This window comes from Borostomias antarcticus, assembly GCF_949987555.1.
Source record: "Borostomias antarcticus genome assembly, chromosome: 12".
NCBI classification, from domain to species: domain Eukaryota; kingdom Metazoa; phylum Chordata; class Actinopteri; order Stomiiformes; family Stomiidae; genus Borostomias; species Borostomias antarcticus.
The window spans coordinates 22,154,614-22,178,184 of record NC_140245.1 but is presented as its reverse complement, the minus strand read 5'-3'; the positions used below and the strand labels follow the sequence as shown (position 1 = coordinate 22,178,184).

Here is a 23,571-nt window from a genome sequence, read left to right as displayed (position 1 = left end):
TCGTTGCTCCAGCACGCTGTGTGCATGCGTGCTGGAGCAAGTGAGGAAGCTATTTCGTGTCTAAAGACGTTTCTAAAGATCATATTACAGAGGCATGTGAAAAACCAAAACAGGCCTATGCTCTATGTAAGCACAACTAGCGATTCATCAAGACAGATTGATGAAAACAACCATTTCGCGGCAGAAAATAGATTTTTAGAAACTGCATTCTAAGTGCCCCGACCACCGCCATTACATGGATATACTGGCTCGCGCTGGATTTTAAATTTCTTCGACATGCCTCCGAACTACACCAAAGTGATCTCGGTGAGTCAAACGTCTTATAATATGTCGTAAATAAGGTCCAGGTTGTCAAAAACGAGCATTGTCCTTTAATTACACCTGTGTTTACCCATGACGTCAAAAGGCGGCTAAGAATTCAGGTTCAAAGTTTCAAAGTGCACTGGCCACACTATAAATCATTGACTGATAACTTATGTCACATTTTCAGTCAGTGTTGGGTTTGTGTGTCCTGGACTTTGTGGCAACTGACCATCTTGCTGTGCAGTAGAGTTGAAGTGTTTTAGGTGTTTTAACTCCTTTTCCATTCATATTTGATTTGGTTTCATGTCCCGCCAAGTAACTTGAGTGTTTGATCTGTCAGCCGGTGGAGTGAAAGGGAAGGTCCAGCGGAGAGCCAAAGCCCTGAGGAGGGAGGCCAGGACCAAGGGCCCGGCCCCCGGAGAAGACCTGCTCAGAGACGATGACAGCTCCTCCACCACCACAGAGACCTCCAACCCCGACACCGAGGCCAGCCTCAGAGAGGTACGACCCCACTCCTCTAACTCACATAGAGGCCAGCCTCAGAGAGGTACGACCCCATTCCTCTAACCCTGACACCGAGGTCAGCCTCAGAGAGGTACGACCCCACTCTAACCCAGATACAGAGGCCAGCCTCTAACCCAGATACAGAGGCCAGCCTCTAACCCAGATACAGAGGCCAGCCTCTAACCCAGATACAGAGGCCAGCCTCTAACCCAGATACAGAGGCCAGCCTCTAACCCAGATACAGAGGCCAGCCTCTAACCCAGATACAGAGGCCAGCCTCTAACCCAGATACAGAGGCCAGCCTCTAACCCAGATACAGAGGCCAGCCTCTAACCCAGATACAGAGGCCAGCCTCTAACCCAGATACAGAGGCCAGCCTCTAACCCAGATACAGAGGCCAGCCTCTAACCCAGATACAGAGGCCAGCCTCTAACCCAGATACAGAGGCCAGCCTCTAACCCAGACACAGAGACTCCTCTAACTCAGACACAGAGGCCAGCCTCACCCCTCTAACCCAGACACAGAGGCCAGCCTCACCCCTCTAACCCAGACAGAGGCCAGCCTCACCCCTCTAACCCAGACAGAGGCCAGCCTTAGAGATGTGCACCCACACTCTAATCTCTGTCCCTTTTACTGCTTATTGGACAACGGTGTATATTAAGGCTGATTGATAATGTAAGAAGAAACATCCTATACCAGTAGGTAGTGAATTTGTCATCTTTCTTCCTTGTCTCAAGCAGGAGGTTCTCGGTAAGAAAGGCCGAGCACTCACTCTGGAGAAGGAGAGAGGGGAAACGACAGAACTGCACTCAAAGGTCAAGAACAGGAAGTCAGCCAATTCAAAGGAGAAGAGCCAAACAGATGCAAAGTCAAGGTTGGTGTTTTTAACCATTCAGGGTTGTGTAACTTGTCTGAATAAACGTGTGTGTTTGTCTATCTGCATTGCCTACTGTCTCTAGATGTGTCATGCCCCGTTCTCTAAACTTCACCACCATCTTGTTTCTCAGCTCACTGGAGCTTCCGTACGTCACCCCACTAGAGAACAAACGGAAGAGCTTCAACAACAAGACGGTGTTAACCCAGGGTCTCACCCAGGCGCTGGCTACCAGCTCAACTACCGCTACCAGAGTGTTGCCCCAAAAACCACGAGGTCAGTCCCCATAATACTTGAATTTAGTATCCAAAGCATCTTAGAATATTTTTAGATTCTGGGTTATAATCCGGCGCACACACAGAAGGAATTTTCTTCTAGGGATGCTCGATATATCAGCAATTATATCAGTATATTAAAACATGTTAGACAATGTGTTCATATATCGGGATCGGTATTAATATACTGTATCGGTATCAGTCCGACATGCAAAACAGGGCAGATGTGAACAATTATTTCTGTCTAGCTGCTGCTGCTGTTTTTGTGAGGAAACAATGTGGTAAATCTGATTTATCGGCTTTCCCAAATGATTTGGAAATGGAGACGGTGTTTACATGTGTTTTTCAGTATTTGATTATCATAGAAACTTGTTCTTATACAGATCATATCGACATTGATAAGTATTGGTTATCGGCCATGATAGCAATGTTCATATCTGTTATTGGCCAAAATATTCATATCGCTGCATGCCTATTTTCTTGACTTGAGTCCTCCTCTGTAATGGTGGAGCAGGTCTGTTGTTGTGAATGTGAATCTCTGAATGAAGCCTTGGTGCTGGTGGGCCCTGTGTGAGCGTGTCTCTGCCCCCCTCCACCCCCCCACCCCCCTAGTGCCTTATGGGCGTCAGGAGGACCTGAGACCCTCTCCGCCCGCCAGGTTCGTGCCCAGCGGGAGCAGCTGCAGCAGTGGGTCAGAGGGGGAGAAGGACTCCTCCCCCCCCCCGGAGTGGGACTGTGTCCCCCTCTACAAAACCAACAGTGGTGAGTCTCCTTGTGAAAACTTGTGAATGAGTGTGCAAGGCAATAAAATAACAGCGGTTGGCATGCAATTCAATTGAATTCAAAAACTTTATCAATCATATGTTTGTGCACCACGATCGGACAGGACGTATAATGTGGGTGACCAGACGTCCCGACTGCCCGTGTCAAGCCGGTTGTACCGAGAAATATCTGTAGAACACTCGTTTTCAACATTCACTGCCAACGGTTTTAACCACAACATAATGTGATGCTTGTAAAGTGTTCACATGACATTTATCAAGTTAATATGATCTTTACGTCGGCATTCCTACCTACAAGACTAAAAGTGTAGCTGAGTGTGTGCAGATCAATATTGCTTGTTGCTTGCTGGGAAGCTGTCCATGATGCTGCAACTGAAATACTTGTATCATTCTGAATGAAAACGCCTGGTTTTGGTGCTCGAGAATTATATATGGCTACTTGTGCGCTTGCGTGAACGTGCAGTAGCCTAGCCTACACTTTTGATTGTCCCGGTTAGAATGGTCAAACGGCTGTAGGCTCGATAGCAGACCCGATAAGCTCCGACCTTATTGATTACGGGATTTGAGAAATTTGGAACCGGGTCCTTTTGGACCCGGGTTTTGATCCCCATCCCTCGTCATAAGTGGTCCCACTGTGGTCTGTCCTCAGCTTTAGACAGTCTCCAGCAGATCTCCATGCAGACCATGAACGCTGACCCCTTCCTGAGGCCCTCGTCCATCCCTCCTCCTCCCCCGCCTCCCCCTCCCTCGGCCAGCTGCTGCTCCTGTGGCTCTCACAGCCCCCTGGGCCCCTCTGCCAGGTACGAGCGTCTGGGCGCAGCCAGGAAGTCCCATGGGGCCTTAGTTCAGAAACAAATATGGACAGTAGTCAACGTGTGAATTGTGCCATGACCATAGACGTGATGTTTGTCAATTTAAAACATAATTTTGCAAGTCAAGTTGTTGTAGCTGTTTCTAGTCCCACAGCGCATGAATCTATAACTTCATTTGTTTTGACATTGTCTATAACACTAAGAGAAAAAACATGCACCTCTTCTAAGCTTTGCATTTGGTGTTTAGTCCGTAGAATCGAGTTGAAGGCTTATGAAAAGATACACTTTTCACAATAGGTGGCTAACTAAGTCCTCCGTTTTAAACTCCCATTTCCCTTGAGTTATTCTGAAGAGTTGACATCTCCGTTGTGTGTGTGTGTGTGTGTGTGTGTGTGTGTGTGCGCGCGCTCTCTAGTGAGACCGGTTTGAAGAGCAAGCTGACCAAGTCGCTCTCTCTGCCCGGGCAAAACGGAAAGCCCACCTTCGCGGCCGTGGCTGCGGGATACGACAAAAGCCCAGGTCAGTTTCTCTGGTCAGTCTCTCTGGCCTGGTCAGTCTGCCTGGTCAGTCTCTCTGGCCTGGTCAATCTGCCTGGTCAGTCTCTCTGGTCAGTCTCTCTGGTCTGTCTATCTGGCCTGGTCAGTCTCTCTGGCCTGGTCAGTCTCTCTGGCCTGGTCAGTCTCTCTGGCCTGGTCAGTCTGCCTGGTCAGTCTGCCTGGTCAGTCTCTGGTCAGTCTATCTGGTCAGTCTGTCTGGTCATTTATATCTGTGGGTCATTTATATCTGTGGGTCAATCTCAAACTGACCACCTAGCCCAGAGATTAAAGAACAACAGCACTTGTGTAGATGTGACTAGATTGGGGTTATGGTTAGGGTTAGATAGATTAGGGTTAGGGTTAGATAGATTAGGGTTAGGGTTAGATAGATTGGGTGAGCAACATGACCACGCAGCATAATCACCCGTTTGCCGTGTTGGGCAAGTCAATAAAAGAGTCAAGTCAAGGATCTGTGTGAAGGGTTGTCTTGACTGACCTGTGGTCTTCCTTCCACCAGGTGGCAGCTCCGGGAAAACAGCAGTGGGCCGATCCGACCCCCCAGGGAAGACTGGGCTCCCCCACACAGCAGTGGGCCGGTCCGACCCCCCAGGGAAGACTGGGCTCCCCCACACAGCAGTGGGCCGGTCTGACCCCCCAGGGAAGACTGGGCTCCCCCACATGATGTCCGTGGAGAGTGACGGCTCAGACAGGTGGGACACACAGGCGTCATGGATTCAGGGTTTAACTATCTCTAGTTATAACGATGTATTCAGGGTTTAACTATCTCTAGTTATAACGATGTATTCAGGGTTCAACTATCTCTAGTTATAACGATGTATTCAGGGTTTAACTATCTCTAGTTATAACGATGTATTCAGGGTTTAACTATCTCTAGTTATAACGATGTATTCAGGGTTTAACTATCTCTAGTTATAACGATGTATTCAGGGTTTAACTATCTCTAGTTATAACGATGTATTCAGGGTTTAACTTTCTCTAGTTATAACGATGTATTCAGGGTTTAACTCTCTAGTTATAACGATGTATTCAGGGTTTAACTATCTCTAGTTATAACGATGTATTCAGGGTTTAACTATCTCTAGTTATAACGATGTATTCAGGGTTTAACTATCTCTAGTTATAACGATGTATTCAGGGTTTTACTATCTCTAGTTATAACGATGTGTTCAGGGTTTAACTATCTCTAGTTATAACGATGTATTCAGGGTTCAACTATCTCTAGTTATAACGATGTATTCAGGGTTTAACTATCTCTAGTTATAACGATGTATTCAGGGTTTTACTATCTCTAGTTATAACGATGTATTCAGGGTTCAACTATCTCTAGTTATAACTATGTATTCAGGGTTCAACTATCTCTAGTTATAACGATGTATTCAGGGTTTAACTATCTCTAGTTATAACGATGTGTTCAGGGTTCAACTATCTCTAGTTATAACGATGTATTCAGGGTTCAACTATCTCTAGTTATAACGATGTATTCAGGGTTCAACTATCTCTAGTTATAACTATGTATTCAGGGTTTAACATCCCTTTGAGTTCTAACATGGTAAAAAACCCACTGTCATTAAATGGCTAATTCCATGTTAATGTACCGCAAAAACGTTAAGGGCTCTTTACTTAAAATGTTTTCATTACTCGACCGTGCATATGACATATGTCATAATTTTGTGGGCAAGACCTTGATTTATATAACTGTTTCTGCCACCCCCCAAAAGTGTAATCACCTTGTCTAATAGCTTTTCAGCCTGTTTGTCAGATCAACTGAGATTATTGGGGTTTATTATTGATCTTATACTAACATGTGTGTCATGTGTAGCTCTGGTCTATGGAGTCCTATCGGTGAGGGTAGAAGCCCTAGTTTGACCTCCCTCAACTCTTTCTCTGCCTTCGGCCCAAGCAACACTTTCAACTTGTCTGGAGGTAAGAGAGTGCATAGTTTCTACTAGGCCTAGGTCAATGTTAACGTGTTAATGTTAATGTATTAACACTCGCGATTAATCTGAAATTTAACTCATAGAGGAAAAAAAACGAATTAAGCATATTACCAAATTTGAACTCAACTTCCTCCCGTAATTCCAAACGCGAGTGTTTTCCTGTCTGAGTTACTGAAAGGATGTGATGACTGAAGAGAGTTACTGAAAGGATGTGATGACTGAAGAGAGTTACTGAAAGGATGTGATGACTGAAGAGAGTTACTGAAAGGATGTGATGACTGAAGAGAGTTACTGAAAGGATGTGATGACTGAAGACGCGTACATGTCTCTCAGTAGCCAGTTCAACCACTTATGTTAAGAGACATTTGTCGTGTGTGATAAGGAGGAATATCGCACGGCTGCTTGGTCAGAACCACTCTGTATAATGCATCATCTGAGCTATGGCTGTGGATTGTGCTGTGTAGTTTAACTGAGCTGTGGCTGTGGATTGTGCTGTGTAGTTTAACTGAGCTGTGGCTGTGGATTGTGCTGTGTAGTTTAACTGAGCTATGGTTGTGGATTGTGCTGTGTAGTTTAACTGAGCTGTGGTTGTGGATTGTGCTGTGTAGTTTAACTGAGCTGTGGTTGTGGATTGTGCTGTGTAGTTTAACTGAGCTGTGGTTGTGGATTGTGCTGTGTAGTTTAACTGAGCTGTGGTTGTGGATTGTGCTGTGTAGTTTAACTGAGCTGTGGTTGTGGATTGTGCTGTGTAGTTTAACTGAGCTGTGGCTGTGGATTGTGCCGTGTAGTTTAACTGAGCTGTGGCTGTGGATTGTGCTGTGTAGTTTAACTGAGCTGTGGTTGTGGATTGTGCTGTGTAGTTTAACTGAGCTGTGGCTGTGGATTGTGCTGTGTAGTTTAACTGAGCTGTGGTTGTGGATTGTGCCGTGTAGTTTTCAGTGGGATGACCTCTGGGAAGGTCACAGAGCCCCAGCAGAACTGGTCTGACTTCAGCCGAGCCCCCGCCTCCTCCAGCTCCGTCTGGCCCAGCGAGCCCCTCCAGGCCTGGCCCCACCCCTCCAGCCCCCCTTCCTCCCCCAGCGAACCCCTCCAGGCCTGGCCCCTCCCCTCCAGCTCCCCAGCCTCCCCCACCATGGTGAGACGTCCTTCTACTCCCTGAACACATGTACTTAACAAATGCACATGTGGCCTTAGTCCATTATGTTGTGTGTGTCAGGCATGTAAAACAATTTTAAGTACATTATAAGTCATTTATTCCAGTTCCATTCCAGTAATGGCGGTCTCCTTGAACTGTGTGTGTGTGTGTGTTTCAGATCCTGGGCAGTGGCAGTCTGTGGTCCTCCAGTACACCCTTCAGCCCTTCTATCTGGTCGACCAGCGCTGACTCCGCCCCCAGTCTGCACTCCTTCCCCCCGGGCCCCGCCCCCCCCCTGGGCTCCGCCCCCAGTCTGCACTCCTTCCCCCCGGGCCCCGCCCACAGTCTGCACTCCTTCCCCCCGGGCCCCGCCCCCCCCCCTGTGCTCCGCACCCAGTCTGCACTCCTTCCCCCCGGGCCCCGCCCCCCCCCTGGCTGACCTGAGCGGCGGCGCCGAGAGCGGGAGCCGGTCCCCCCCCCGAACGGCCCAGAGCGATTTGAGCCCCGCCTACAACCCCTGGAGCCTGTGGCGGCCCACCTTCAGTAGGCGGAGCTCCGAGCCCTGGCCACACCCCTCGGACAGCAACCGTAACTGACCGGTCCTCCCTGATGATGCTCATCCGGGTTTAAGGCTCACAAGCCCTTCAGGAAGTCCAGTCGTCTCTGAGTGGAGTGTGTCTGGATTGTGAAGTCATGTGACGCAGAGAGCCTGGTAACAGCGTGTCAGGGTTGAACTATGACCTTACGGGGTGAGCATTTACTGATTGACATGCTAATCGGTTTAAATTATGAGACAATCACGCGACTATGAGGTGTGATTCTAAAACAAGGGGGGAAACTGTTTGCTATGGAGCACCACAGAGATCAAACCTGAGGTTGTAGGAACATGGGTCAACTGCCCCGGCAGGTCGACACCGGGAACCGGGATAGAATATTCTAGCCCAGAATGCCTCCCTGCAGCCTCGCGCCACAACTGTATAATCTCAGTTCTCAGATTACCCATCTCCTTAAGACGACATTTCTGGATAAACGTTGCTTGTTTCATTCAGTGTAGTTTTTGATGGCAGCAAACCTAAGTTAAATCAGAGAAAACCCTAAGAATGAAAGATGGCCCCATTGTTTTGGCAGTATCATGTGCAATGTTATGTTTTGCGCTTAACCATCTTGTTTTAAGTCTTATTGCTCTGAAAGAGATCTGTGTTGAAGGGTCACAGTCAAGTCACAGTTAAGAATGTGCTTCTTGCTTGAATACAATAATGCCTGAAAATGTTTCATTTTAGTTGTCATTTTTATGTCCACTGTCACCTCATTATCAGTTCAGTTTCTACCCATCGCATTTCTGTTTGAATCTTTCCCAAATGAGTGACAGATGTTTGAAACTGTCCCAAATGAGTGACGGATGTTTTAAGTTATTTTTAAAGACCACACTTGATTTTAAAGGAACTGTTATAAAGGTGGATTTCAGTTACCAGGCCTTTCCTTGACAAAGTATTCTGTCTGTATGGCACATTGCAAATGTGAAATATGTCATAAATCCAAGTAAAACACATGAGACTGGTATCATGTTAAAGAGTGGTTTGTTTGTTTGTTTGTGTGTTTGTGTGTGCGTGCGTGTCCAATGCAACTTTGCAGTAAGTAATGAAGGGAAGATTTGTTTGTTCATTTTCACGCGAAGCGGAGTGAGACTGCCTGGGAGTTGGAACACCTGCTGCTTGCGCCAGGCCAGCTGACCCTTGACCCACGCGTATTAGAGATGCTGCTTGCGCCAGGCCAGCTGACCCACGCGTATTAGAGATGCTGCTTGCGCCAGGCCAGCTGACCCACGCGTATTAGAGATGCTGCTTGCGCCAGGCCAGCTGACCGTATTCGAGATGCTGCTTGCGCCAGGCCAGCTGACCCACGCGTATTAGAGATGCTGCTTGCGCCAGGCCAGCTGACCCTTGACCCACGCGTATTAGAGATGCTGCCTGCGCCAGGCCAGCTGACCGTATTAGAGATGCTGCTTGCGCCAGGCCAGCTGACCGTATTAGAGATGCTGCTTGCGCCAGGCCAGCTGACCGTATTAGAGATGCTGCTTGCGCCAGGCCAGCTGACCCACGCGTATTAGAGATGCTGCCTGCGCCAGGCCAGCTGACCCACGCGTATTAGAGATGCTGCTTGCGCCAGGCCAGCTGACCGTATTAGAGATGCTGCTTGCGCCAGGCCAGCTGACCGTATTAGAGATGCTGCTTGCGCCAGGCCAGCTGACCGTATTACCCTACTAACACAGTGGGTTGCAGCAACGTTGCACATAAGTTGTACTTAGGTAAGTTGCAACGTTACCATCAGGCGATGTTGTGACAACGTTCATCTAAGGTCGAAAATAACTTTACCCTCCTAAGTCTAATTAGACTTTTCTGCAACGTTGCAGAAACATTGGCAATATGGGTCCCTGCAACGTCATTAAATAACGTTGCAGTGACGTTGGATTAAAGTCATATTAGGCTAGCATCGGGCTATCCCGTGACGTCACTGCTTCCTTGGCTCACAGTTGAAGTAGGCAGGATTCTTTGCCAAACTGCTCGTCTTTTTTTTCCGCTTATATCCTTCATATTGTACTGTATGTTGAGGTTAATAACGCATCTTAGAAATGTTATTGATTGTATATTTCCCTGTTTGTTATAAATTGAATGCTTTTTCATTAATTAAAAAAAAAAGTAGGCAGGATTCTCTATCACTGCGACCCATGGTGAAAATCATGTGTTTAAAGGTGCCATCACCCCGGAATGTAATCAATGAAATAAGAGATTTGACACATGAATGCTCAATACAGAACAACCAATCACACTTCTGACCAAGTGAAATGATTGGAATGACCTGTCAAACTGCCTAATCAACCTGCACACAATTTGATGTTTCTTTTCTAATCTACTAACGGTTTATGCCCCCTTGCTGAAAACAGAGCTGGAGGGAGAGCACCTTTAAATGACACCCTCATGAGCAACTGGACTTTAGTTTTACATTTTCATAGTCACAGCTAATTATTGCAGATATGCCGTGCACAGGTACAAGAGATTACAATGAGAATACACAAGGTTAACCCCAAGCTTTATTTACAATTGGGCATCTAATCAATGGTGTACAACCACAGAAATCCATCATTTTTTATGTGAACAGGTACAAGACTACAATACTACAGGCTATCCTCAACTGAAGCTTTATTTACAATGTTGTGCACAAATCTGATTAGTCAACATCTGCAATAAACAATAGAAGACATTCTGCCCCATCATTAAACAAGACACAAGAGGATGGCTTTTCTGTTTATAGACCCCATGTAGATTCTACAGCCTGCGTCACTACTAGGGAGTGTTTAGTACTACATTAAAACAATACATTACCTAATTAAACAATGCATTAAAAGAACTGTACCACAAAGGAACCGAGCAAACAGGCTAACCTCACTGTTCACTCAAATGACATGAATGAAATCACAAATTTCCATTATAGTCTCCCAGATAGACCCAGAACAAACCCTTCTCCCAGGTACCCATATATGAATGAGACCACCCCGCCCCCTCGCTATTCAAACAGGTGATTGATTATTTAATTTACATTCATGGTCGTTGTGTGGGCAATCTTGTCCATTGAGCCAACAATTGTGCGTCGTCCCCCTCAATGGACAGCTCGCTACCACACAATCCACTCCAGTTGCAGCTTGTCTAGAGGCTCATAGCAAAACATTTCACTGCTCGTTGCACTTGCAGTATGTGAGAAATATATTTGTCATGCGCAGACAGAGGATGATTGAATGGAGCTCTGGCTTGTCCAAAGGCCTTCTAACTCAGTACCTGAAACATCACAGACACACAAAGTTAGTCTTATGAAAGACACAACTCCACAAATCCAGTTTGTATGCATTTTCACCAAATTGGACCCTGTGTGTGTGCGGGGGCGAGGTGTTACCTGTTGTGGTGGTGCTCCATCCCTGAACTACTATGACGGTAGTTCTGCAGATACGAGGGGTCCTCTGGACTTGGCTCCAGGGGCAAGATTCCAAATCTGTAATAATGATCAGCCATCAGTGACATTTGTTCATCATCTAGAGGTGGTTGCATGTGCATGACACTGACTGTGTGTTAGATTAGTGTGAGGAGAGTGAATACAGCATAACCTCCCAGTAGTGTGTGTGTGCGTGCGTGCGTGCATGTATGTCTATGTGTGCTTTACCTGACCATGAGGGGGCTGAGCGTGGCAGTGTCTCAGAAGAGAGCATCTTCTCTTGGGTTTGTTCTGGGTCTGGAGAGCAGATTTTGTTCTCTGTAAAGCGCATTGTGTTTCCTCTGGGTATGAAATGTGCTATACAAATAAAGCTTTGCTTGATTGATTGATTGATTTTGGTTCCTGATTGTGGGCAGCTGTTATCTACTGTCTCTTGTTGGGCAAATGTGCAAATGTTAGGATTTGCAGTGTCTTATCAAAAACTGTGCAGAAGTCCCAAAAACACTGTGCCTTGTGGCTGCTCAATCTTGATCGCTCTTCTTGTCAGCTGTGATTTTGGTATGAATTTCCTGTCTGCATCTCTCTTCTGAAACCGGAAGGCATGAATCATGAAGGATGTGCATGGGTGATTGAAGAGAGGGGCAGGATTTGCGTAGACAAGGCAAAGAGCCATGTTGTCGTCGTCTGCAGGGATTCCAACAACGTCCACACACTGTTCATCCTCTGTGATGAATGCACGGTCCTTCTCCTGGTCTCTCGGACGACCGGGCCGATGAAGCGCTTTAATAGGCAAATTGCATTGAGAGTAACAGGGCGTTATACGTAGGATATCGCCCTGGACCAGGTCTAGCCAAAAGTACACAATCCTACTGAACTGAACTCCAACACAAAGCCATGATGGCGGCGTATACATGAACTGCATGGTTTGACCAGCCAATTTTAGGCTGGCTAGCTTTAAAAGGCTTGCCAGTGATACGAATTCGAAGGCGTTACTACCGTGTGTATGAAAAACATTACATCTATTAATGCAGTGGGCAACAATAGTTAAAAACACAGGGGTGCTAACGTTAGCTTCAATGCCAGCCTGTCTGTTTGCCCGCCCGGATAACAGAAAACGTATAACGTTAGCAGGTTACTGCAGGTTAAAATATTGCTAGCCGGCTAACCAGCTATACTGTAGCTGGTTAATGCACACTGTACTGACCTGAATTCAATAGTAGTAGTAGTAGTAGTAGTAGTAGTAGTTGTTGTTGTTCCTCTTCTTCTCTGTATGGTAGCGAGCGAGGCGCTGTTTCAGATGTAGGCGAGAAGAAGACGAATTTTAAAGCGCCGGACATCCGCTTGCATCGGTCTGGTGGGATCCTATTGGCTAACGTGTACTGTAGTTGTACTGTCATTGGTCACGTTTTAACAAATAACTGGCCAATGGCTCGGCGACTGAGGATTCAGGTGGGGCATTTAAACCCCCAGACGACGAAGAAAAAATACAGAGAGACGCAGACGAAGAAGAGAGAAGACGCAAACACGAAGAGAAGACGAACGCGAACACAAAGACGACTAATACTTTTACCGTTTCTTCGAAAAATGACTTCAAGGTAAGAGCGCACTAAGTTACGTTTGTACATTACCAGCGCAGGCCTGCGTTAAAATCCACGTTAGCTAACGTAGCTGGTGGTTTGTTAGTTAACTCTAAAATGGCCGCTGGACTGAGGGAAATGTGAATTTGTTTGTTTGTTCGACTGACTCACGTTGGGAGCTCGCTCGTGTCAGGCTTTCTAAGGCCATACTAATTTTACATAGGCAACAGTGAAGGCGAAGCCAAGATAATGCTTTATATATTTGCCATTTGTCTGTAAAGTGGGAGACTGCCACCCACGAGGTAATCGCGGTGCCTAAACTAGCTTGTTGTTTCCCACATGATGATTAGCCGCCATTGACCGCATCTGTCCTGGTCAGATGCCGGCAAAGAATAAAAAAATAAAAAAAAGGTTAGAATAGTGGCGAGTCACTCATTACTTATCGGCTGTAATGACTTGTTGAATTGTTGTTTTAGTCGCTTCTTCCCCTCTGCCTACTTTCCCATAGGGTCCTTATGTGTTTATAACCTGAATTTTTTTTGTTTATTGGGCAGACTGTATTGCAGTGTGGAGTTTCTGGGGGAGGACACTGTGTCGGTTGTCCCAGTATCCTGGCTCTCCAAAAAGGATGGGGTAAGAACATGTTTGTGTGAACAATGTTTCTGATTGCCTTTTCAATAGTACAGGGAAGCGGGTACTAACATGGTTTCACTCACAGTTGCAGATGTGTTCCTGGCCGATGAACAAAGTCAGCCAACGGATAAAGAGCTGCGTGGAACCTAACCCTGGCTGGGCGCTCCACAGAGTCCGGGTTTTCCCCAAGTCCACAACTGGTACTGTTTGCATTTTAAGCTGTTAAAAAATACTGACGGGGGGGAAAAAGATCATGACTCATTATTCTGAGTAAAAAGGATGGCTGAAATGTATTGATTATGGTACTTTATGCACACAGATCATTACGAAGGTGCCAGGCTCATGGCAAAAGTCTTTGAGCAGCAGTCGTCGATGGACGAGTGCCAGGACGTTAGAAAGAGACGGCGCAACACGCGCTATCACTCCAGTGATGAAGGTAATATACTAAAGTGCATTCAACAGTCCCAAAAGAGTAGTACTTTTGAAATCGAGTAATCTGAGCTAATTTACTGATATTCCACTAGATATTCCAAGCCCCGGGCAGCCATTGGTCCCCACTATGACGGCCAAAGACCAGGTGCCAGGTGCCGGAGTTGAAAGGCCTCTGCCAGCGGTCCAGTACAATCCATGTGTGCTGTACAATCCAGGTATGCATGTTTGTGTTGAAATTAAATGTCTATGCCTACTGCACACTGATAGTTGGACTATTTTTTATTTATTTTGAATACCATTTTACTCATCTTGCAGATTTTCCAAGCTTGTCCCATGTGAGCGAGCGGGGCCCAGGCCCCATGTATAGCACCCCAGCCAGATCATACAGCACCCCAGCCAGACCAGCCAGACCAGGTAAGAGTGGCATGTACTGCTGTGGTGTCTACCTGTCTTGTCTTTATTTAGTTTCCCTCCAAATGCCAGAAGCCAAAGCCAACACCATAAAGTTTCCTGCTAATCCCATTCAGTTAGCTCTGTGATTGGCTTTTTTAGATTGAATACCATTTACTCATCTTGCAGATTTTCCGAGCTCATCCCCTGTGAGCGAAAACCACATGAGCCCAGGCTTCATGTATAGCACCCCAGCCAGACCAGATAAGAGTGGCATGTACTGCTGTGGTGTTGTGATGTCTACCTGTTAATGTCTTAATTTATTTTCCTTCAAATGCCAGAAGCCAAAGCATGCTGCCAACACCATACAGTTTCCTGCTAATCCCTTTCCTTTATCCCTTTTGTTTTTCAGTTAGGTCTGTGATGCCATCGCCCAATAAAACGGCTCCAGCACCATGTACCCCTCTACCTAATCGATGCTGCTCTGCAGATGCTGGTATGGGACTACTTCATGTTGCATGCAGGGATATATTTTGAGTTTCATTTAGTTTTATGTCAATGTACTTATAGCCACATCTGTGTTTATCTAGATTTCCAGAGGTCTGTACATCAGCAGTTCTCAGAGATGCGGGAGCAACTCCGTGAGCTTGCACGGACTGTGAGGGAACTGGCCCAGAGCATGCGGCCTGTGGAGTCTGGAGCCCAGGGAGCCTGAGCACAGCCCATCCAAGAACAGTCCATCTGAGCACTCCCCAGCATACTGATGAGGAAGACTTCCCTTCCTAGCTGCCCCCCAACCCATCTGACACCCACCCGCAGCCCATCTGAGCACAGCAACCCACCCCCCCCCCCCCCCAGCCTATCTGAGCACAGCCTGCCATTTTTTGTAAATACTTTTTTTGTAAATAACTTTTTTTTTGTTTGTTTTTTTTAAAATCCTTTTTGTTTTTAAAATGTTTATCATTTGTAGGCTAGATATTGTGTACTTTTTTTAATAAAATAAATTGTTATTGACTGAATGGTGTTGTCAGACACGTTGGACCTGCACGTTGCAGCAACTTGTGTGCAGATACCGCGTTTGCGTTGCATGCACGTTTGACGTTGAGTGGACCATACCAAAGTCTAAATTGCACGTTTCTGCAACATTGCTGCAACCTGATTGTGTTAGTAGGGTAGAGATGCGCGGATGGAGTTTGAGCACCCGAATCCGCGTGAACTCATCAATCATCCGCCCGCCACCCACCCGACGTCATTATCTAATAAAATGTAGAGACCCGCACCCAACCCGCCAAACATTAAGTTATTGTATTTTCATTTAAATTGTCCAGCCGTTCGTGCTCATTCGCTTTTCATAGGCGCATTTTCTTGACTACTAGTAGTAGTAGTCCTGTACTAACTGGTCACTTATGAATAATAAGTCCAGTCCACATTGTTGTAAATCAGCGTTGACGCCGTTCTGTGCTCAGAAAGATGTTCCTCCATTCCTCCACTTGGACTCATCTGCTCCTCAAGAAACAGGAGTCCACTTCAACGTCATATAATATTAATAATAATAATACACTTTTTTTTTTATACAGCATCTTTCTAAACGAATGTATAAAATATATGCTGCGACACTTGCCAATGACCTCATTTGCACTTGATTGCAACTGAAAGATTTTTCATTTGTGAAATACATAAATACATCTCCAGAGCCTTTATACTTATAATAGCATTTTAACATTTAATAGTTCCACATTGGCTCATGTCTATGCATTTGGACCATTCCCATGTTATTTCGTAACATTATAATGTACTGTAATTTTTCCATTCCAATGTTTTGCTGAACCAATGCCACTAGATGGCAGCACCGCTGTACTGCATCCCAACATCAGGAGAGAGAGAGGGAGAGAGAGAGAGACAGAGCTATAGGCTGAGTATTCACACATGAACTCCCTGCTCCCTCCCTGCACATCCAACGTATCCAGGATGAGAGGTTGAATAGAACGAGAATATCAGTTTCACTAATCCAGTCGCTTCAGGTCATCAGTACTGTGTTCTGCCAGATAGATGTTTTGGGTCAGTGTGGAATTCAGTAACAGACCGGTAAACCAAGGTTATAGACAGAGAGAGAACAACCGAGAGGAGAGAGAACGATGAGTTAACACGCCTCCGCAACAGCAGAATCTCTCTTTGGCAAATAGCGTGGGTCTGAATTTCCCCCATGATATCAGGGTGAGGTATTTATTCAAAAGATTAAATTAATATTCCTTCATTATGCCTGTTGATAGAAAGTGTGGACCTCTGCTTTGCATCAACAAGGCTGATTCAAGATCATCAAGGTCAACTGATGTGATCAAGGTCACACTCTTGCATTCCTCAAACTCCTTTGTCATGTCAAGCCAGCGGATTTGAACCCAGTCTCACTCACTGTCCTCATAGGGGTGGAATTCTGTCTGATCTTTAGAAGAGGACATCTTTCCATGGAATGTGCTGAGCTATGCAGAGATAAGTGGAAGCAAAGAAGAGTCATTTGATGCCTGCAGACCGAAGGTTCGGATTTCGTTGGAATGCCGATCGAGTCAAGACTACTGCAATGTTAAACACTAACATCCATACTGTATGCCTGTGCTATACAAGTCTACACCATCACATCTCACAAGTGCACCTTCTCAACCATCTATATATAAAGCCTGACAATTTATATTGAACCTAATCTGTATCAGTTACATCAATACTTCACCTATTTCTGTCTGATCAACATGCTGCTCATGACACGTAGCGTCTGCACCAAGCGGATCAGAAGGAGCTCAGTCTCGGTGTCTGGTCGTACTGAGGGACTGGCGCTGGCGTCCTGCCTTGGCTGGTTCTGGGTTTACAGGATTTTGAGAGCGAGGCTTCAGTGTTTCCTGTGACATTCCAGTGACTTTGCAGTAAGAGTCCCTCGACCCACAGGATCAGCTGCTCGGGGGAAACGCTGCTCCAGTCACAACTATGCACCACCTGAGAAAAGGGCTGGAAAACGATGCTGAGTCATGAGTGTGTGTGTGTGTTTGTGTGTGTTGGTGTGTGTGTGTGTGTTTGTGTGTGTTGGTGTGTGTGTGTGTGTGTGTGTGTGTGTATGTGTGTGTGTGTGTGTGTTTGTGTGTGTGTGTATGTGTGTGTGGGTGCGTGTGTGTGTGTATCCTCAGTTATGTTCTTTACTTTGTGTTGTGTTACTGTTAAATGTCCCTTCATGGTTGTTGGGCGTTTCTCTATGAGCTCGGCATGCTATCAGTAACGTTAGCGGTGCTTGCCTTCCCCTCTCTGATCATCAGTGTGTATTGTGTGCACACTGCTTACAGTGTGTGTGAGTGTGTGTGTGTCTGTGTGAGTGAGATGGGTGTGTGTCACGTGCTGGAGCCACGTTATTGTTTGTGACCCATGTCCCCTGGGTTGTTCCAAATCCCCGTGTCCTGATCCCCTCTGCTCGGAGCATTCCGGGGGTCCAGCGACCTGTGAGATCCCAAATCCCTGCAGCGCTGCGGCCCGGAGACGCTGAGCTAGCGTGACAGAGCGTGTGTGCTTTACACATCTGTGGAGAAATACCGCACGAATAGCTATGGTGAAGAAGCATTGAGGAGGGACATTTCTGTGTGTGTGTGTGTGTGTGTGTGTGTGTGTGTGTGTGTTAGCACAGCAGCTGGGCAATGACAGAGCAGTGAGGCGCAAGATCCACAAAGCCTGCCTCACTTTGTATTTGAGTACTGTACCTCAGTTACAACATCACACATCGCCATTAGGGGGGAGTAAAGCATCACAGGGGTGACTTAAAGAAGCAACACTGTCTGTTGAATACGACACCTCGGGCCTGTGAGCTAAACAGGGCCTGTAAGAGGATCACACACAGGTGTATTTGAGTGAAAACAGCCGACCTTGTAGTGACCTTGAGAGGGAGGCAGAAAAACTTCCAGGAAGGAATTGTTTGTAAAAAGTAGCTCCCTGTGTTCTGCATGATCAGCTCTGTTTGATATTACAGTAAAGATGTGTTAATTACATATTCAAACGCTTGACATGTAGTAGGACCTATTATTCATACTGCATATTTAAGGTTTGAGCATTGAAATTTATAACATTTTGTATATATATGTATGTAAAAGAAAATCAACATGTTTTCTAGACTAGTAAGTTATGCACTGCAGTAGCAGCTGGCTGTGAGGGTAACTCCATCTTCTTGAGGGCTACGGTTTGAGGGGTTTTGTTAACACCCACACTCCCAAATAAGGGCACAGAGGAACACCCTGTGTTATGCTGGGTGCACAGGGGATAACTGGGCAGATTTTGGGTCCGTTTCGCCCCTCCCGACGATTGCGGGGGCGCTGCTGATTCCAGGCTGGTCTGAACCGGTTATCTGCCCTGATGATGCGGTAGTGTGAGGGGCTACAGACAGAATCAGAATGGAGTCGCCCCGATTTAGATCTATCTTGTTTGATATTTTTCGGGGAGACTCAACTGACAGTAATCTTTGTACACCTCCATCATCGAGTTCATCCTCACATCCTCCATGCTCACCTCCTCCGTCCTCACCTCCTCCGTCCTCACCTTCTCCATCCTCAACTCCTCCGTCACCTCCTCCATCCTCACCTCCTCTGTCCTCACCACCTCCATCCTCACCTCCTCCGTCCTCACCTCCTCCATCCTCACCTCCTCCATCCTCACCTCCTCTCTCCTCACCTCCTCCATCCTCACCTCCTCCATCCTCACCTCCTCTCTCCTCACCTCCTCTGTCCTCACCTCCTCCATCCTCATCTCCTCCATCCTCACCTCCTCCGTCACCTCCTCCATCCTCACCTCCTCCATCCTCACCTCCTCCATCCTCACCTCCTCTATCCTCACCTCCTCCATCCTCACCTCCTCCGTCCTCACCTCCTCCATCCTCACCTCCTCCATCCTCACCTCCTCCGTCACCTCCTCCATCCTCACCTCCTCCGTCATCACCTGGTTCTCTACCGCCACAGAAAAAGACAAGGCCAGACTGCAGCGCATCAGAGCCACGAAATGCATTCAGGGGTGGAGGTCTGTGTTCTCTGAGCACCATTTCTAGTTTGTACATATATTGTATTCTGTATTTGCACTGTCCTGTCCTGAACCCTGTCTAATGTCATCCTTATCAGTGTTTGCACCATCGACCATTGACCTAAACAAGCTCCGTAACTCGTAACTGTATGCATAAACTACCATGGCAAATATTGAAACAGTGAAAACAAGCTCCAGGGGAATGCTTATGTTCAAGCCATGACAAACATAAGGGTTAGGGTTATAGGGTAATATTCGGATTACAATACATTTCACAGGAGAGCATACTGAGACTGGTAATATTACACCCTGAGCTTCCCGTCTCAGAAAAACACATTCATCATAGTTTTTCCAATAGGCCCAGTGAGAGCCTGCATAAAAACTGCAGCTAGCTCAATACTGGAACGATCAGTGAAATTATGATCTCTATGTTTCGGGTTCATGGTAGACAGACCACAAATAGGGCTAAATGTCCAAAATAGCACACTAACCCTTTAAAACAGTGGAAATTCAAAGCAATGTCTAGATAGCTCCAGATTATCCTTAGATCACACAATCAGACTCAACAGAGTTACAGTACCAAGTGATCTATGTCCAATGCTGCTTGTGATGATAACGAGGTGACATCCTATCAACAAGTTAATTAAGCAAATTACCTCTAAAAACATACAAACACACAGCTTGGAGTCAAATGCCGATGCCACTTGATTGCTTGCTTCTCTGGCCTATTTATGCCAACTTAAAGTTGCCGTACTGTAAACATGCTGCACTGCTCTCTTCCCTGGACCTGAGGCCTCCAGAGATCATCTCTGGTAGTTCCCTCTGGACTGATCAGAGGGGCTGGTAGTTCCCTCTGGGTTGATCAGAGGGGCTGGTAGTTCCCTCTGGGCTGATCAGAGGGGCTGGTAGTTCCCTCTGGGTTGATCAGAGGGGCTGGTAGTTCCCTCTGTGTTGATCAGAGGGGCTGGTAGTTCCCTCTGTGTTGATCAGAGGGGCTGGTAGTTCCCTCTGGGTTGATCAGAGGGGCTGGTAGTTCCCTCTGGGTTGATCAGAGGGGCTGGTAGTTCCCTCTGGGTTGATCAGAGGGGCTGGTAGTTCCCTCTGTGTTGATCAGAGGGGCTGGTAGTTCCCTCTGTGTTGATCAGAGGGGCTGGTAGTTCCCTCTGGGTTGATCAGAGGGGCTGGTAGTTCCCTCTGGGCTGATCAGAGGGGCTGGTAGTTCCCTTTAGGTTGATCAGAGGGGCTGGTAGTTCCCTCTGGGCTGATCAGAGGGGCTGGTAGTTCCCTCTGGGCTGATCAGAGGGGCTGGTAGTTCCCTCTGGGTTGATCAGAGGGGCTGGCGTTGGCTCCCTAATCCCTGTCTTTGTCCCGGGGAGGATAGCGCAGACATGGACCAGTGCTGATCGACCCCTCAGGGAATCACGCTCCCTTTGCTCCTCTGGTGGGGACCCAGCTCTACCCCCCGGTCTCTCCCCTCCGACCTGTCTCCCAGTATCCCCCGGTCTCTCCCCTCCGACCTGCCTCCCAGTATCCCCCGGTCTCTCTCCTCCGACCTGCCTCCCAGTATCTCCCAGTATCCCCCGGTCTCTCCCCTCCGACCTGTCCCCCAGTATCCCCCGGTCTCTCCCCTCCGACCTGCCTCCCAGTATCCCCCGGTCTCTCCCCTCCGACCTGTCTCCCAGTATCCCCCGGTCTCTCTCCTCCGACCTGTCTCCCAGTATCCCCCGGTCTCTCCCCTCCGACCTGTCTCCCAGTATCCCCCGGTCTCTCTCCTCCAACCTGTCCCCCAGTATCTCCCAGTATCCCCCGGTCTCTCCCCTCCGACCTGCCTCCCAGTATCCCCCGGTCTCTCTCCTCCAACCTGTCCCCCAGTATCCCCCGGTCTCTCCCCTCCGACCTGTCTCCCAGTATCTCTACTACTCTCCAACCTGTCTCTCAGTATCTCTACTACTCTCCCAGTAACCCTCCACCCCCACCTGCAGTAACATGCAGACCAGGAGAATGTGTGGAGAGGTTATCCAGCCTACCGTATAAACAGGGTCAACAAAGCATTGAGAACTCCCTTGTGAAGTTGAATGAATAACGTACCAGAAAAATACTTAAACAAGCTGGCTAAAACTGGCACATTTATAGAAATGTTGATTAACATGCACTGTCCCTGTAATTTTAAACTGTGTGAATAAAACATCTCAATACTGTGAGAAAGCTTTTGGGTGGATGTAGAGGATGAGGTTGAAATATCCTTCAACAAAAACAACATGAAACCTCTCTTCGCTCATGGAGATTATTGTCAGGTTATATTGTAATGTCCGTTACTACCTAGAACCATAGAATGAAACATTTTGAACCTGATTATCAGCTCTTATGCAACCCTCCAACCTTAAAGACAACAAACAATCCCTCAGCAAACAATCTCATTTTTAATGCAGACAAAACTTAAATCATGTTATCCTACTTATGGCCCCCAAAAACACAACCTTTATATACTGTATATGTGGCCTCTCACTACATCTGAATGGCTGTAGTATTGTCCTGAGTGAATCTGTTAAAGACCTTGCTGTCCCCCTTTAAAGTCCTGGACACACCAGCCCCGGTCTGACAAACAGCAGGGGACAGGTTGGTCATTGTTTCTGTGGTGTGACATGGCCATCTGACAGGACATTCATAGAAAAGGTTGAAAGTAGGTTAGTTGGATCTCACGCATTCCAGCGTTTTGTAACAGCCTTCTTCTCAGAGTGTGTGCAGCTCTGCCAGAAGTAAAGAATGCTGTTTAGACAAAACGTGTTCGTGTTTCTGGAACGCCTGCCAAATAATAAAATAGTAGAAAAGTAAGTAACAAGATTTTAGTATTTATTTGTGGGATGTGCTCCCCTCCTTTCTTTTTGAGAACTTACAGTAAATCCGTGTTTTCTGGGCTCAGCATTCCTCTGCTGCAGTTTTCTGGATGCGCATCTTTCACTTTAAAAGTAAGTTGTTAGTCGGCACATTTTCATGCTTCTGCAGAAACACACCAAGGGCAGCAGCGGCCATGCAAGGTGCCAGCCTGCTCATTGGGAGCAATTTAGGGTTCAGTGTCTTGCCCAAGGACACTTCAACATGTGGACAGGAGGAGCCAGGATTCGAACCGCCGCCCCTACAATTATTGGACAAGCTGCTCTACCTCCTGAGCTGCAGCCATCGCAGTACTTTCATGTTTTCACATTCAAATATCTAAGCGATGGCATTTTTTATTTTTGAAATATTCAGTGTTGTTTGAAAAATATGCTTCCCATTCACATACATGATGGAATGTTCAGAACTCCACTCTAGCGGCAGTTGGTAATTTCAAATATCCTTTTCCTACGGTGTAAATGTCTAAGCTCTGACATGACTTCTTGAGATAGAGCGGTCTGAAGCTGGCCATGCCTTCCTCATGCCCTAACCCTAACCTCTAACCCTAACCCTCGAGGGCAGGTGAGCAGCAGGATTGGCGACTCCTGAATAGTCTAAATCTCATGCTACAAATGGACGGATGGATGGACACAAACACGAACCCACATGTCATGTATACAAGCAGCTGCACCACTTCAAAAAATAAAATAAAAAGAAGCAAATGTCCTCTTCCTTTCTCTAGCATATGACTGCTGGTGTCACTGGTTCTTATTGAAGGCTTTTCTGACCATGACTGTGATGTGCTGTACAGTCGGTTCACTTCCTCCGGACAAATGGACATACTGTACTGTAAAACTGTCTTTTAGGCACCCATGTTGGCTTTAGTCTTCTATTGGCCAGAACAAATGTTCCATTCATACCAATCTTACCATGTATATGAACATTAACCCACACGGTATGTGATGCTGTATAGATCTCTGTCAAACCATCCCATGGCAGGAGCATGTTTAATTAAATGGGACCTGTCCTCCCCTACTTGCAAGCTGAGATGAACAGCATTCTAAGTGCAGACAAGCTGAAAATGCAGCACCTCATCAAGAGAGATAACATGTCCCTGTGAAGGCTGTCTTCTCAGAAACCCCCGAATTCCCGTGTCTCGGCCAATCAACTCGTGTGTGTTCGTGACAGCCCTCTTCTCAGCGCTCTCTGAGCAGAACAGACATCACAGTTATTATATATATTTGAGGCGTGGTGGTGAGACTCTGCCCCCTCAGGTCAGAGCTGGTTGGGGACAGTGTACCTCTCTCTGGGCCACCCTGGTGAAGTCTGTGTGTCTCTAGCCCACTCAGGGGCTGAGTTGTGGGTTCTGTGGGGTGGTTATAGTGGCGTGGTGGCGAGACACTGACCCCTCAGGTCTTAGCAGGTCAGGGACAGTGTAACCCTATCCGGGCCACCCACCTGCCCTCACCAGTGA

The 23,571-nt window shown here is 46.9% G+C and overlaps 2 protein-coding genes and 1 long non-coding RNA gene across 5 annotated transcripts in view; 2 read left to right on the top strand and 1 right to left on the bottom strand.

Moving 5' to 3' along the window:
• Window positions 1-8,719, top strand: part of LOC311316203 (transmembrane protein 131-like) — a 32,740-nt gene extending 24,021 nt beyond the window's left edge. For 2 of the 3 annotated variants that reach the window (XM_084447012.1, XM_084447014.1), the window contains exons 32-41: window positions 644-804; window positions 1,545-1,681; window positions 1,815-1,957; window positions 2,569-2,718; window positions 3,388-3,538; window positions 3,966-4,069; window positions 4,604-4,796; window positions 5,927-6,030; window positions 6,977-7,179; window positions 7,358-8,719. In XM_084447012.1, coding sequence (XP_084303138.1) covers window positions 644-804; window positions 1,545-1,681; window positions 1,815-1,957; window positions 2,569-2,718; window positions 3,388-3,538; window positions 3,966-4,069; window positions 4,604-4,796; window positions 5,927-6,030; window positions 6,977-7,179; window positions 7,358-7,618 — 1,607 coding nt within the window. In that variant the 3' untranslated portion in view covers window positions 7,619-8,719. The remainder of the gene's footprint in view (window positions 1-643; window positions 805-1,544; window positions 1,682-1,814; window positions 1,958-2,568; window positions 2,719-3,387; window positions 3,539-3,965; window positions 4,070-4,603; window positions 4,797-5,926; window positions 6,031-6,976; window positions 7,180-7,357) is intronic. The other variant, XM_084447013.1, reaches the window with a different exon arrangement.
• A 1,624-nt stretch (window positions 8,720-10,343) lies between these two features.
• Window positions 10,344-12,458, bottom strand: LOC311316217. Its single transcript, XR_014630704.1, has 4 exons — window positions 12,365-12,458; window positions 11,389-11,940; window positions 11,125-11,220; window positions 10,344-11,009 (listed from the first exon to the last, which is right to left on the bottom strand). It is a non-coding gene; the product is annotated as an uncharacterized lncRNA (long non-coding RNA).
• Window positions 12,459-12,645: 187 nt separating this feature from the next.
• Window positions 12,646-14,979, top strand: LOC311316214 (uncharacterized protein). The gene is made up of 8 exons (XM_084447029.1): window positions 12,646-12,755; window positions 13,292-13,370; window positions 13,456-13,570; window positions 13,690-13,806; window positions 13,895-14,017; window positions 14,118-14,216; window positions 14,382-14,688; window positions 14,783-14,979. The coding sequence occupies exons 1-7, from the start codon at window positions 12,745-12,747 to the stop codon at window positions 14,501-14,503; spliced, it is 666 nt and encodes a 221-aa protein (XP_084303155.1). The 5' UTR covers window positions 12,646-12,744; the 3' UTR covers window positions 14,504-14,688; window positions 14,783-14,979.
• Window positions 14,980-23,571: the final 8,592 nt, after the last annotated feature.

Coding starts and splice junctions, on each gene's coding strand:
- LOC311316214 (XM_084447029.1), top strand. Junction 13,371..13,455: donor GGCTCTCCAAAAAGGATGGG/GTAAGAACATGT, acceptor TTTCACTCACAG/TTGCAGATGTGTTCCTGGCC. Junction 13,571..13,689: donor TTTCCCCAAGTCCACAACTG/GTACTGTTTGCA, acceptor TTATGCACACAG/ATCATTACGAAGGTGCCAGG.